The sequence below is a fragment of the Osmia lignaria genome, chromosome 14 (genome assembly GCF_051020975.1).
Source record: "Osmia lignaria lignaria isolate PbOS001 chromosome 14, iyOsmLign1, whole genome shotgun sequence".
Taxonomy (NCBI): Eukaryota; Metazoa; Arthropoda; class Insecta; order Hymenoptera; family Megachilidae; genus Osmia; species Osmia lignaria.
This window is the reverse complement of record NC_135045.1, coordinates 1925699-1939514: the sequence shown is the minus strand read 5'-3', so window position 1 is coordinate 1939514 and position 13816 is coordinate 1925699. Positions and strand designations below refer to the sequence as shown.

The 13816-nt window shown below is 43.2% G+C and overlaps 1 protein-coding gene across 5 annotated transcripts in view; it reads right to left on the bottom strand.

Annotated features, from left to right (window-relative positions):
* Positions 1-13816, bottom strand: part of LOC117607156 (protein trachealess) — an 85284-nt gene that overhangs the window by 43686 nt on the left and 27782 nt on the right. For 3 of the 5 annotated variants that reach the window (XM_076691955.1, XM_076691957.1, XM_076691963.1), the window contains one exon: positions 9418-9447. The exons of the other annotated variants lie outside the window; for them this stretch is intronic. In XM_076691955.1, coding sequence (XP_076548070.1) covers positions 9418-9447 — 30 coding nt within the window. The remainder of the gene's footprint in view (positions 1-9417; positions 9448-13816) is intronic. 5 annotated transcript variants of the gene reach the window in all.

Sequence of the window (13816 nt, the reverse complement as noted above, 5' to 3'; positions counted from 1 at the left end):
TCGATTCGTCAGTGAAGGTACGAGACCTTCGGGGCCAGAGTTTTAGGGGCGAGTCGGACTCTTATTGCTCCCCGAGTGGCCGCAAAACGAAGTTTGATCAAATTCTACTGCGCCGGCATAAAACTGACCGGTTGCTCGGCCGTCCCAGGTTATGGAGCCGATAAATGATTCATCCATACGTTAGATACGACGCTGATACCGGTCGCTGATGTTCTCGGAGTGCCCTCCGATCGCATTTGCGCACCCAAAGCACGCTGGCTCCGTGTACGGATCCCGATGTGTGGGTGATAGTACCAGCTTGATCATTGTCAGAGATCTTTTACGATCGCGTTAAGTCCACCGACGCGTTCTCTTCCTGGACACTTCTGCTAAGCCTCTAAATCCGTTCCATGGAAGCTCGAATAGCCGTTCATGGAAAATCGAGCGCGTTTCGAAAGTGGTTCCATTTCGTTCGAATAATAATTTTGATAGAAAAGTTAAACGAATCATATCCAATAATAAAATATCTCTTCAAAATCCCATCCTCTTTAGAACAACTCTAAAACTTTGCAATTTCATCAATCCACCCTCAAAGTTTCACCCTGAAGAGACGCAGAGATGAAGAAGAGGAGCTTCTATTACAACCATCGTAGAGTTCACGTGAGATATTTCTTTCAATATAACCGAACATTCGTCAGACTTTGAGCCGACGGTTAGCAGAGACTCGCAGACAATCTTGCAGAAACAATTCCGCAAGATGTCTGGAATGCGACCACCTCTGGCCAGCCTGGAACCCAGGATTACCGAACTGACCATCTCCTTTGCATAATGACACTACGTTTCACCCTCTCGGCTAAGTCACCGTCACGTTCGAGCCACGCATCCCTTCGAAAGTGGAGGAGAACCACCCTACAACGCGCTCCATGCTTACACGCTGCAATAACAATAATATCTATATATGATGGCCGGCCACCGTCGCGACGCCGATCCTCAAACTCGCTTCGTCCAGGCTGCACGTGGATTTCATACATAAGAATGGGACGCTACGGCCTACCGTAGGATCACCATTCAATTGTATCGAAATTTCTTCGCCAGCCTGGCCACAAATTCATGCGGATCGCTTCAAGAACAGCTGACCACTTTTTCCTCGGTTACTCGAGGGGATGATGAAAGTTCATTTTCTTTCGAAATTTTGTTAAATCGTTGGGGGAGTACGGTAAATTATACTCCAGTACATTTATGAATTTTTTTAAATATTCTTTCTTTAATTCGATTTTTAAATCGACCAGAATTTCGACGAATACTTAATGAGAAATTACGTTTGGTTGGTTGACGTTGCGTGTCGGGAAAATTAGAGAGAGACGTTTTCCGCGCCTCTTTTCTTTCGCTAATTTAAATGTCAAAGGGAATTGTTTGATTATTTGCCATGCAAATGAAATTGTTTAAGACTAGAGCGGAGTCGATGCCGTTGGCGAGACGGTACCTGGTCCACCGGCAACGAACCAAGGGATAATTCCGCAACGTTAATTGGATCAAGGAGCCGGATTGAGGAGCGATCCTCCTTCGTTCCCGGCGAACTCAACCCTAGTTTAATTACGCTTCTCGAGTTTCGAGCATGTCGCAATAATAGCGATACAATCCGCGGGATGGCTTCCAATTATTATCCATCAGCTTTCCGGATACGCGGATTTCGTGTAACACGAATTCGATGATTAACACCGTCGAAAAACGTGAAATAATTTTTCATTTACGACATTCCTAACGTTGTTACATTGCTTCCTAATTTGCATAATTATTCAAAGCGGTCTAAGATAGTCGTGCAATTTTTTATTCGAAAGAAGAACACCGAGAAAAATTGTAGCTCGCGCGGACGAGTATTATAATGAACTTTACGGATAAAGATCGCGCGTAAACTCGGCAACGACAATTTTAGGAGGCCACGATCGTCCGATGAATATTCATCTCAAGGATAGCGAGCTGCTCGTTCCTCTCTCCTCCCTTGTAATTAGTAATCGAAAGCGACGGGAAAGAAGAAAAAAACGTACGAGAACCGTCGAGACCGCGTTTGATACCGCTTCGTTCTAATCACTCTCACGATCTGATATTAATATCTCCCTGTAATTATCATCGATTAACGGTGACAAAGTATCCATCATACGACGCCTCTTCGTTTAATCTTCGATTAAAAAGTTCCCTTAAAATTTTCCTTAAATTTGCTGGGCTATCAAATTTGATAGTAGCGTCGGTTGATTTATTAACTTTTATACCAATCTACACCGAGGTACAGGTTCGAGTCAATGAATAGTAACCAGACAAATGTAAACTTCGCATTACTAATAAGACTCGAACCTCGTTCATTAAAAGAGAAGCACGGTATGAATATCTTAGAGACGTGTACGAAATTTCCATATCTTTCATGGATCATTATTCAACGTCACTGGTAATCTTAATAATACAAATACGTTAAGAGCTTCCTGTTACATTCATTACTCTCATTCAGTTTCTTTAATGAATCAAATTTACACGTGTCTTTCGGTAACAAATATCGTCAACGATGGTATAAATATTGATTAATTGATTTCTAATGGAAAATTTCAATTGGACTCGAACGATCTGCGAGTCGCAACAGGGTAGACGATTAGATACGAAGGGTGTATTAATCAGATGGAGAAACGTCGTTAGACGGAGCGGTGTTAGCGCGGCAATCTTGTAAAACATTATTCTAACTAAACTGTCATAAACGGGAGGAAATGAAAAGAGCTGGTTAATAGGTTATGTATGCAAATGCCGGGTGGCAGATTGCGCCGAGTGCTCTCGAGTGAGAGAAATAGCAGTGGAAGCGGTCGAAAGGGTGGATCTCGTCACCCCTTCCGAGTAGTCGAATTTCCAATGACGAATTCTATCTTCCAGGGTTTGCCTTCCAAAAACATAATCGTCCAAACGTGATCGTTTATAAGACGTATTTCGAGTTGAAAAATTTTACCAATTTTTTGTAAAATATTTGCAAAGTAAAAAAGAGAATAAAATTAAATAATTCGTTGACCAATACGTCTTGAAAATACGTCCTGGTCTGATATTCGGCAGACCGACTCGACAGTTTTTATCGTCCTCTTTATGGACACGGGACGACTCGTTTCGAAGGCACGTGTCATTATTTACGAGGTTGCCTCTATTTTAAAAATGATACCTCGGCTTAAGACGCGAAATTTATAACCGAGTACCAGCCATATGCGTTCTCTTTGTGAACCGCGAGACCAATGTTTCTCGGGATATATCTATAACGAATACGCGGCACTTGTAATTCATGAGTTCTCCTAACATTATGTGCTAAATATCTTTCGTTATTCTTCCATAACCCACATTTATGCTTCTACTATAATATCGTGCATCTCTGTATCGTGTAATAAAAAGAAGAATTAAATTGGATCGAGTTAGATTGTTGAATGTTGAATTGAAAAAAAGTAACGCTAGAAATTTTGCGGGTGAACGATAAGAAGTATGCAGATTCACCCCGGAATTGATACAATATTTACAGAATCCTCAATGTTTCAGTAGCACACACTGGTCTGCTGTATTATTTATGCTCCATTGCTTATGAATAACTGCTTCTATCCGAAACGCATACGTATCTCGGACCCAAAGTGGAATTTATATCGCGGTAGTTCCTCTTTTTCCGCCAACGTGCTTTCTACTGTTCGTATTCATCCTCGGAACGAGGCAGAGATGAAGATTGCTGAGAATATTAAAAGACTTCTACTCGGTCTATTCAACCTTCTACAATCCTTAATAATTATTAATAGAGATGTGAAATTTCTAAATTTTGCAAGTTTTCTTAAAGTGTTAAAGTAATTAGAATACTCCTAATTAGAGTAATTAGGGTGAAATTAAAATGGAACAATACCGAGAGTGTCGTACAAATAAACAATATACAAAGTTCCTAAATTTTGCAAGGTTTTTCAAAGTGTTAAAGTAATTAAAATATTTCTAATTAGGATAAGTGAAATTTCAATATAACGATACCGAGAGTGTCGAAGAAATAAACAATGTACAAAGTTAGAAAATAAATCGGCAACGAGGCATTCTGGCCGCGGTGAGATTTCATTAGAGGGCCGGTGATATCGGAACGGAAAGAAGTCCGTGTGCAATTAATAAACGTTCTCGATCGACGTCGTATATCAGGATGGGTAATTAAGCGCGTAACTATAGAATCTCAAGGCGTGGCGGCAGCCTCGGCATTCCGGGGTAACCTGTTGTGCCACGTAGAGGGAGGGCGTATTATTAGTCGCGAGACGCTATAAATATAAGCCGTTACGAATTAAAGGAACCTCCCTACTCTCTTTATTACAACATTTTTAATTACTGTGAAATGGGTGGAAATTTTTTTTCCCCTCCAGCTTAGCTGCCGCAGCCCGTTTTCTCCTTTTACGAGCTGCGAGAAAACACAAGGCGCTAATTAAACGGAACGTTTCAAATGCCGAATCGCTCGCGTTACATCGACCCTTCTTACACTTTGATACAACCCTATTTTATTTCTTCCAATACGATCGTTTCATTCGTCGATTTAAATTACCTCGACGAGCTATGAAATTTATTAAAAATAAGCGTCGAAAGTTACTGTCACCGTTTCTTTTTTCTTCTTCTTTTTTTCATTTTTATCTAGACAGGCAACGCGGATTCTCGGCGAAGGGAAGCGCGTTAACGCTCGCGTCGTTTGCATATTCTTTTGAAAGCAGACCAAGGAGGAAGAGTGTAATCCGTTTCAGTCGCTCAGTTTATTCTGCATTGTGTTAATACACATACAATGGAGGCTCGCATAAGATACGGTTGTGCATGTAGACCAGACTCGCGCGACCTATTCAGAAGGTAAGTATGCAATTGAAGAAAAATGCATCTCCTCCTCTGGTCGGGTCGCTCAAAAGCTCGGGAAAGCATTTCCATACATTTACAATTCTATTATGCATTTCTTTATGACGACCTCGTTGTAATAAGAACGGGGAGGCTTATTAGTGGCTATCGGTTCCAATACCGCAATTCATTATCATTGAAAAATGCAAACCGCAATTTTTTTTCTCCGCGCAAAATCTTCTTAAAACGATGAAATTTTCATCAAATTTTTGAGTATATTTTCTCGGAAATATCCATTTCCATTCCAATCGTCCGAACAAAGTAGCAGACCTTTCCTCACCGAAACTATACATCAACGATTTGCTTCGAGCGGTTCGGTCGCCGCGTATTGTCATGCAAACTAGCCGTGGAAAGAAAAAGGAAACTAAATAAAAACGAAGAAAGGAAACGCGATTCCATGGAGCAACGAAACGTTCAATTCCGGCCATCCTCAAGTAGAAGGTAATATCGCGAACTACAGGTCTTCGATGTTTAATCGTCCGTCAAATTCACGGTACATAGGTTTGCCATCAATTTCTTCGCGAAGCGTAGAAAGAAAGAAGGGAGAGTGAAATTTTCCAATACGGTACAAACAAAACACAGGGTATTTTTACAGAAAAAGAAACGCGGGCTTGAATTTTTAATAGATTCGATCACGGTGTATGCAAAGGAGGGAATACCGTTCAAGTTTGATCGCGAGATTGCGGAAGTTCAGACGGCGTCACCCTCGATCGAGAAAAGATTCCGCATGGTCGGTTATTAGAAACTCTAGCGCGGGATCGTCCTGGGAACTCTTCTCAATTAAAGCCAGGTAATATATGCATCGAGTTTCAGTGTCCTGTAGCGAAAGCCGCGATAGGGATTCTAAGGAGCTGGCCGAGACGGTTTGATTTAAGATGAGACGTCAAGTGTAGCTACTTCGAAGGGCGAGAGCAAAATCCTCCGTGTCAATTCTCAGAGCAATCTGCTGATGCAGATTAGGATAGACCATCTATCCTTTATCCGTGTACAAGTGGCTTCTTCGCCCTTCCCTACCGCATCGCGATTAATTGTCCTGACGGAATTAACATCGTCAGTTTCATTCGTGCTATTTCTTTGAATTTCTTCGACGATGAATTATAATTTCGAATTTCATATATTTCCCTTAAGGATAAAAATTAAACTGTCGAACGACTTTGAAAATGGTATATTTTCGAGGAGCTCGTTACAGGGAATCGTTCAGACTAAGGTGAAGGTAAAGCGTAACAGGTATTCCGCCTATAAACGCCATGAGAATGTGTATGTATGAAAATGAGGAAGAAATTCAAAGCTCCATATCTGTCGCGTTCACTGCAACGTATAACCATTTCCAATCGAATAGTCTTCCACCCTCTGATATCGCGATCCTTATCACTCTTCCCATCTCTTTGATCGTCCCGATAGCTTCAAGATCCGAGAAAAGTTATCGAATTGAGATTAAAATTTGCAAGAATGCAGGCAAAATTCCTATAACAGCCCAGCTATTCACCCTGGAACGAGTGTCACGAACGACTGCACTTCTGGCACGGTGGGGGTGGGTTACGAGTCGGATTAGGGCATCGTGGAAACAACGGAGGGGTTCGGATCCCCCTTGACCGGCACACTTAGAACAACAATAAGTCAGTAATCCGCGCGGACCCGTCGCGCGTTCGGGGAGGCGATGAAAAATGTAAAAATCCGGGAAACCACTGCCCCGTGACAGTTCAATACATTTTAAATGCGTTCCGGCGCATTTGTGGGATACGATAAGCAGCCTGGATACCGGAGACCGCACGAACACCCCAATATGTCCGTTATTTATTGTCAGATTTATGGAATAAATGAGCAGCGTGCAAACCGAGCCGAATACGTTCATGCTTCTATTATTAACGCAACGGATAAATATGTATGCAGAAAAGAGTGTAGAAATTTTCTTTGCTCGATCTGAAAATATCGATCCGGATTTTCGTTTTTTCAACGGTGTTCTACAATCCGAAGCATGGAAAATATAGTTGATCTCGCGCGAAAAAAGAGTGCTCGAACCAGGGTGCGGAGTTTACGCCGGCAGCGTTGAGTAGATCCTAATAAAAGAGCATAGTCGGCTTATCGAATCTCGGCTTTGCGGTGGCGGAGAGTGTTCATAGCCTGTAGCCATTTTCACCCCTCTGTCAACCTTCAACCTTCGTTCCATTATCCTAGCCTTCCGTCCAAGTATCATTTACCAATACCCCTAGCATCTTGAGGAGCACTATTTCTTACCATACAATATACACATTGAAATAAATCATTTTAAACTTTGTCTTTTGCGATAAGTAACGAACACGATTGTGATAAGAGGAAGAACGAATTAACAGGAAGCTCTCGATGATGATAGACCGAAAGGATGAACGAGGAGCGAGGAAAACGCGAGAGAGAATAGAGGATGCGAAGGTGGAGGGTTTGATGGAATGCCTTTATACGCCGCATCTCTATGAGATTCTTTCACGACACGCCGATTTAAAATGCCTTTTAAGACGGCAGCTAGGGATCCCTGGAATTGTACCGGGCTCAATCGAACGTTCAACTCTATACCCTCTGATGCTCTCTAAGTTGCATTCCTACTTTCTACCTTAATAAGAAAGTCCACGTCTCCTCGCGATCTATACTTATGCAACGAACCGTGCTCGATTACTACGGAGTCAAACGAGCAATATTTCATTTACGATGTCTGATCGAATCGATTGAAAACCGAAGGCTAGTTGAAAAGTGTTTTAGAAAAATTTCTTTTTTCCAAATGAAATTTTCAAAGGTTCCTCGAAGACACTGTCAATCTCTGCTTAATTTCCCGGAGCATAAAAATGACAATTCCAATTGCAAAAGGAGGGCGGAGAGTTTAAAGGGGGGAAAAATGAAGCGTCGCACGAGCCAGGGAAGACGAACGAGGGGGTCCAAGCGGTCCTTCGGGAAACAAAAGCGCTCGTTTGGCCGCATTATAATACAACGACGACGAAACATATCCCACAATTTAAAATCGCAGTCGACGTCTGCTTTGCAATTCCGTTCGGCGATACGAATTTTTACATAATCGCGTTTCGAGGATGGATAACGTTTATACGAGATAATTGCATCCCTCGTGTGGTAAACAGACGTCGAAACGCGTGCAGGATAATGCACGAGCATTATGGAAATTTCTGAATTCAAAGCGTCGATTATCTTTTTGTCACATGTTTCTTCGAACGAACCGAATGTCGGATAAATTTTAACATTTAATTTCCTATAGGAAAGGCTTATTTCGAGGAGAGATAAATGGTGGTTGGTGATAAAACAACGGGTTGTTGCGTAAGCCCACGTAAAGGATCGCCGGTTCGCGAGACGTCTTTGAACCGGCCATTATGGAGATTCATAGGAAGTATCGTGCGTTATATTATGCGTATGCAGAACGGAATTACGTGTTGCACCGATCGCGTTCGGGTGTACGTACGTAGAAAATGCGTAGCGGCTCGGAAAGTTTCGGTAATGGGCATTATTATTCGCGGGACGGGTCCCGATTACGGTTCTCCGAGCACATCCGAGACTTGCCGTTTACTCCCATTTACATTGTTAATAGAATCATTATTAGGTTATCGTGGCGATTTATCCGGCTAATTGGAGCCGGTCGAAGCTGAAGGAAAAAATGCAACAACTTTCGGCCCTCCTTCGAAGGATCGGTTAACGCGCCACCGATCTCTTCCAACGGAATATTCGAACGTTATTATCCCCTGGACGATGCACAGCGAACGAAATCATAGAGCAGCGAAGGTTTGCATTAAAAAAAAAGAAAGAGTTAATCGTCGAGTAGCGAAATAATTACTTTCGATCTCCTCTCGGCGGTCTCGTCGCTCCTCTGTTTAGCCCGCAATGGAAACTTCGATTTCCAAATAAAAATTAATTTCCATACGAAAAATTCGAGACACTGTCTTTCGATTAATAATTTAGATTACGCGCGTCTGGGTTACATCCTCGAAATTTCATCTCTCCCGTCGATCGTTTCACGGATCATCGCCGGGAAAAAGGTAAACTGCCATTAAATTCGTCATTTCGTGATACAAGCTCGCTTGCCGGTCAATTTACATGCGGACAAAAAAAAATCCACGACACCTCGAAACCTCCCAACACCATTTACTCCTCATTTTCAAGCGATTCCAGTTCATTCTTCTTACGCTTCCAGTTTCGTCGAAGCTATTAAACCGCGTCGGGTGCACCCTTCAATTTTAACGGGTCATTCGATCGCGTCAAACGTAATGCAACTCGGAACGCTTTTCACACGACACAGAGAATGTTCTTTTCGAATGCAAATTATCTCGCAGAAATAAAAACAAAATGTTTTAACATCCTCAACCCTTTCGCAGGTCCTAATCAAATAAAACACTCTTTCTAAATTATACTCTCCTACACACCCTGTTCCCAACAGAAAGAATAAAGAAATACCATTTCGATAGCACAGGAAAGAAAAAGAACAGAACAATGAGGCTGGAAATGGAACGAAGCTCGAGCAGGATATTAAGAAATTGCATGCATTTCGACTAAAATAGAGCATACCTCTCGAAAGTGTAGTGTTCCTCGTCATATCTGTAACACAGAAACAAGCATCGTCAACTAAATAGCATTTGTGCTGGACATTGCGCGGAAAGAAACCCAGTACGTACAGTATCGAGCATGGTTGCCTAGGGAAAATGGCAAATCTTTTTTGGAGAAAAAAGCCCCCCCACCAGATTTATCTCATAGGAGACATTTAAAAATTTTTCCTAATAAACCTTTATACACGACTGGTGGAGGTCTTCTTCCTCTACATTATCTCCTTCCTCGAGGAAGTTCACGGTGCTCGACACTGTACCCGAGTCGTTTTATAAACTAGTTTATAAGCCTTTTCAGAGAGCCAGAGAAAGGAGAATAGAGACGAGCAACGAGACAGAAGAAGAAGGAATGAACGAGCCCTGAAAGAGGACAGAAAGTGAAGAGCAGCCTGGATGAAGATTCAGTTGGAGAGAGAAAATGGGAGAGAAAGAGAGAACCGTGAAGATTATTTGAGCCGGTAGACGGGTAGTTTGGTGCACATAAGTAGTTATACCTATAAGTAGACATAATCATCACCAGCGTAGGTAGGCAGACGGGTAAGGTTAATTTCCAAACCCCAGTATTATGGTACCCGAATCAACTTTTCCATAGTATAATAAGCAATTTTATGACCTGCACTCGTAATTATATTGAGATTAGATAAGACCGGCCCGTTTAGTTTGCAGGGTCCAAGCCCCCTCCGAACGTTTGTCCCAGCGGAAATATTCAGCCCCTGCATTATATGCATTTTTTATTCGACGTAATTTTATAATTTGTTGCTTAAAATGATGCGGCTTCAATTGAAATTCAAAATTCCCCCTAAAAATCTTCACTCCGAAACGAAAATAGTTGAACTTTTCTGCATTCAATCAATCGACAAATTCGAGAAATTCGAACGAAATCCAGCATTCGTGGCCCCCAAAGCGAGCGTGTCGCTTTTTGCCGGACGAAATTCAAGTTCGCGACAAACAAGCCCTGTGACACGGTGCATTTACAATGCTATTTTTCTCCTAAATGGAACTTCTTCTGATATCGCGATCGAGAAGTCAGCTTTGCGGCCGTTTTTCCGAAGCCATCGAGCGGAGCGGTCCTGCCAGCCGGAATGTCGGTCGAACGGATAAAAACCGAATCAAATATCTACTGTTCGGCCGGGCCACTCGACTAATGAAAATACCCATTGTTAACCCGTTGGTTTTGCACGGAGAAATTTTCGGCCCCAGCATCCCGATCTCGTGTGGCATTTCACTGCCGGACGTATTAGGCTGAACACGCAATTACTGCGTTTCTTTCCGCTCGTTTCATCCCTCCTTGCACGATGTACATACATGCTTCGTCTATCTCCTCGTTACGTGGTTCGAATCTACCACCAACGTGGTCCAATTAACTCGATCTACACCGATTCCTCGAAAAAAATCTCTAATTCTCTTAACAACAGACTATGTATTCAAATTTTTCCGAAAGAAAGCTTACTGGCTTTTAAAGTTCCTTTTTTTTCCGTGAAAAGATTCGCCATCCAAAGGCGAGCGTTATCTCGATGCTCGGTCAATTTACACGGCATTAGGGTCCGCGTAAATAGAGGCTCGACTGATTTAATTTCCCGTAATGGCAATTGACTGCGATTGTCGGGACAGTCGACGTTCCCAGCGGGAAACGCGGTTCTTCTTTCGTTGTCGGAATAGCACGAACAATTTCCAGAAAAAAACCTTCGAGAATTTCCTTTCCCCTGATGGAAATCGTTTATCGATACATTTAAAGACTAGGTCTAAGTCTAGGTGAAAATGATTAGAAAATTTAAATAATAATCTCGATAGGGGATGCGGTCTAGCTCAGAAGAAAAATTTTGATCACAATGGGTGCAGGGGATGAAATGCGTCTCTATGTCGTATTCCAGAACTATTGACCTCGAAAGAAGGTTGGTTTCATTGAAGGAGCCGGTCGATACCGCGATGGAAGAACGTGAAAACAATTTGAATCGCGGGCAGCCAGCTTGGCGCTCGGCGGCGCGAGGCGAGGCGAGGCGAGGCGCATTCATTTGGGATCGGTTTTGGAACGGTTTCTCCCTGATCCGCATTTAAGTTAGCCTCACGTTCGGCCGCAGCACGTGATCCAGCTGCTCGAGAGGAATCCCACGTATCCGTGACGTCACTCTATCTCTGCCTCGTGAGCGAGCCGATAGCAGCGCGAGACTTCTGTCTAGTCGCTGACTTATTAGGAATTCCGCTCGTCCCACGTGCAGAAATTCGGCTGCGCCACGTGCATTCGCCGGACGCACGTTCTTATAATTTGCCAGACGTCGTTCGACTGCTTAAAAGCCGACTTTGCCACCTTCTCTTTCCACCTCTTCCCGTTGCTCATTGATTCGCGCCCCAAACTACTGTCGACCATCTTCTTAAAGCACTGACTACCGTATCCGCTCGTTAAAACGGGATTTAACTTCATTTTCAGCGAACAAACCCATGGTACACAGAAAAAAAGAAACAGCAATTAGAATATCCTATCGATTCGAAAAGCACTTCATCAAATTTCTATGATTTATAATAAAAACTGACGTTCGATCCATCCGAGTAACAAGATTACCATCCAATTTTTTCTTCAACCTATCTTTCGGGGGTATCTCCTATCTCGCGACGTTATTTTCGAGGGTACGACGCGGTTTTTGCGGTACGATCGGCAGACCGAATCATTGCTATTAATCACCACATTATCATTTAATTGATACTCTCGCGGCACAACGTATAATACCGCAAATATATGCGGAGGACGCGTATTCTTCGGGACGCGGCTAAGAAACTTTTTACCCCCTAAATCACGTCAGATAATAAGTCTCCGCGAATGTCCTAACGTACGGCGTGATTATTCACGATGATAGATATCGTAGCCGAATATTCGCATAATCCTTTCTTTATATTGTTCGATCAAGGGAAAAAGATTTGTGGACGAGCATCGGCACCCTGTGGCTAACCACCTTCGAATCTTGCACCCTTTTATATAAATAAATATACACTTCGAAAATGAAGAACAGAGTTCGGATCGGTAAGTTCGGCAAGGCAAGGAGAGAAAAACAGAAAGGGACAGCATTGAACGTCGTTTCATCGTGACGAAAGAAGAAACGGAAAAAAGCAGAAACAAGAGGGAAGAAAGGGAGAAAGATGGAAGGAAGAGGAAGACTGGAGGATGCTGACACGAGTCGGTGAAGAAGAGAAGAATGCTCGGTATAGATCACCGTGGTGGAGCGTAACGCGGCATTGGTTACGGTAGGCGAGAGCGTAGAAACGTTCATTGTCGAGCTTTCATAAGACTGAGAGGAAATGGTTGCGACAATAGAGGACCGCTTGCAACGGAGCGAAGAGGAGGTGTCTCGGCATAAGAAAAGTCGTCTTGCAAGCGGAGCCGATGATTCCGTCTCTCTCTTACCGGGGGTATTCGAAGCAACCCCCGACGGAAAAATCCTCCTCGTCATTGTTTCGCTCGTTTCTCCGGCTTTCAGCGTTATTTATCGGCCGGTTGAATATTCAGTCGGCGGACAAAACCATCGGGACACAATCAGGGGGACACGTAGGTCCGGCGCGTTCGCGGTTCAAACGGCGTGGCCACTTAAACGGCCGCGGAAAGGACGTGGTCGTTGCTCGTCGGATATTGTTGGACGGCCGACGTTGGACGCGCCACCGTCAACGCGAGCACAATGCCGCAAGAACGACGGAATGCATTAATATTAATAGTGGCACCGAGAAGGAGTCTCCTGTAACGGTTGCCACAGTCAGGTGAGCCGCGATGCTGGCCAACTCGAACGAAATCCATCTTCGGATATTTTCGCCAATTCTTTTCCTCCATTTTTTTTTAAATAATTGATATAGGATCTAAGTAGAGCGTTCGTTGATTATCGAAATCGTCAACTTTCCTACATGCAGATATGGATCCGCTTGTTAAGCTGGCAACAGAAGCGGAGGCATACTTGCCATTCGATAAGCTTGTCGCCTGCAGCATTGGCTACGCCTCCGAGGTCGCCACCCGTTTACGCCCACGTACAGGTACCTTTCCTTTATCATCACACCTTCACGGTTGTTCGTCGTTCCGCCACGTTACACGAGCCGCTCCACGCAACTTCAACTGTGTTCAATGTACATGCACCGGACACCTCCGCCATTAGTACGTGCTAACGTCCAATCGTTCCAGCGGGATATTTTAATCTCGTCACGGTTAAAGCGTGAACAAATCCAGAGGCCAGAATATTTCCTATCAGCCTCTCTATAATATATTTTCAAATTGAAATTCAGTTATTCTTAAGGCTCTAATTGAAATGTTGGAACATTAAAAACCATACGTTCCGTACCGAAATTCATTAATATCGTTAAAGGATCTCATAAATCTGAGACAATGATCTACG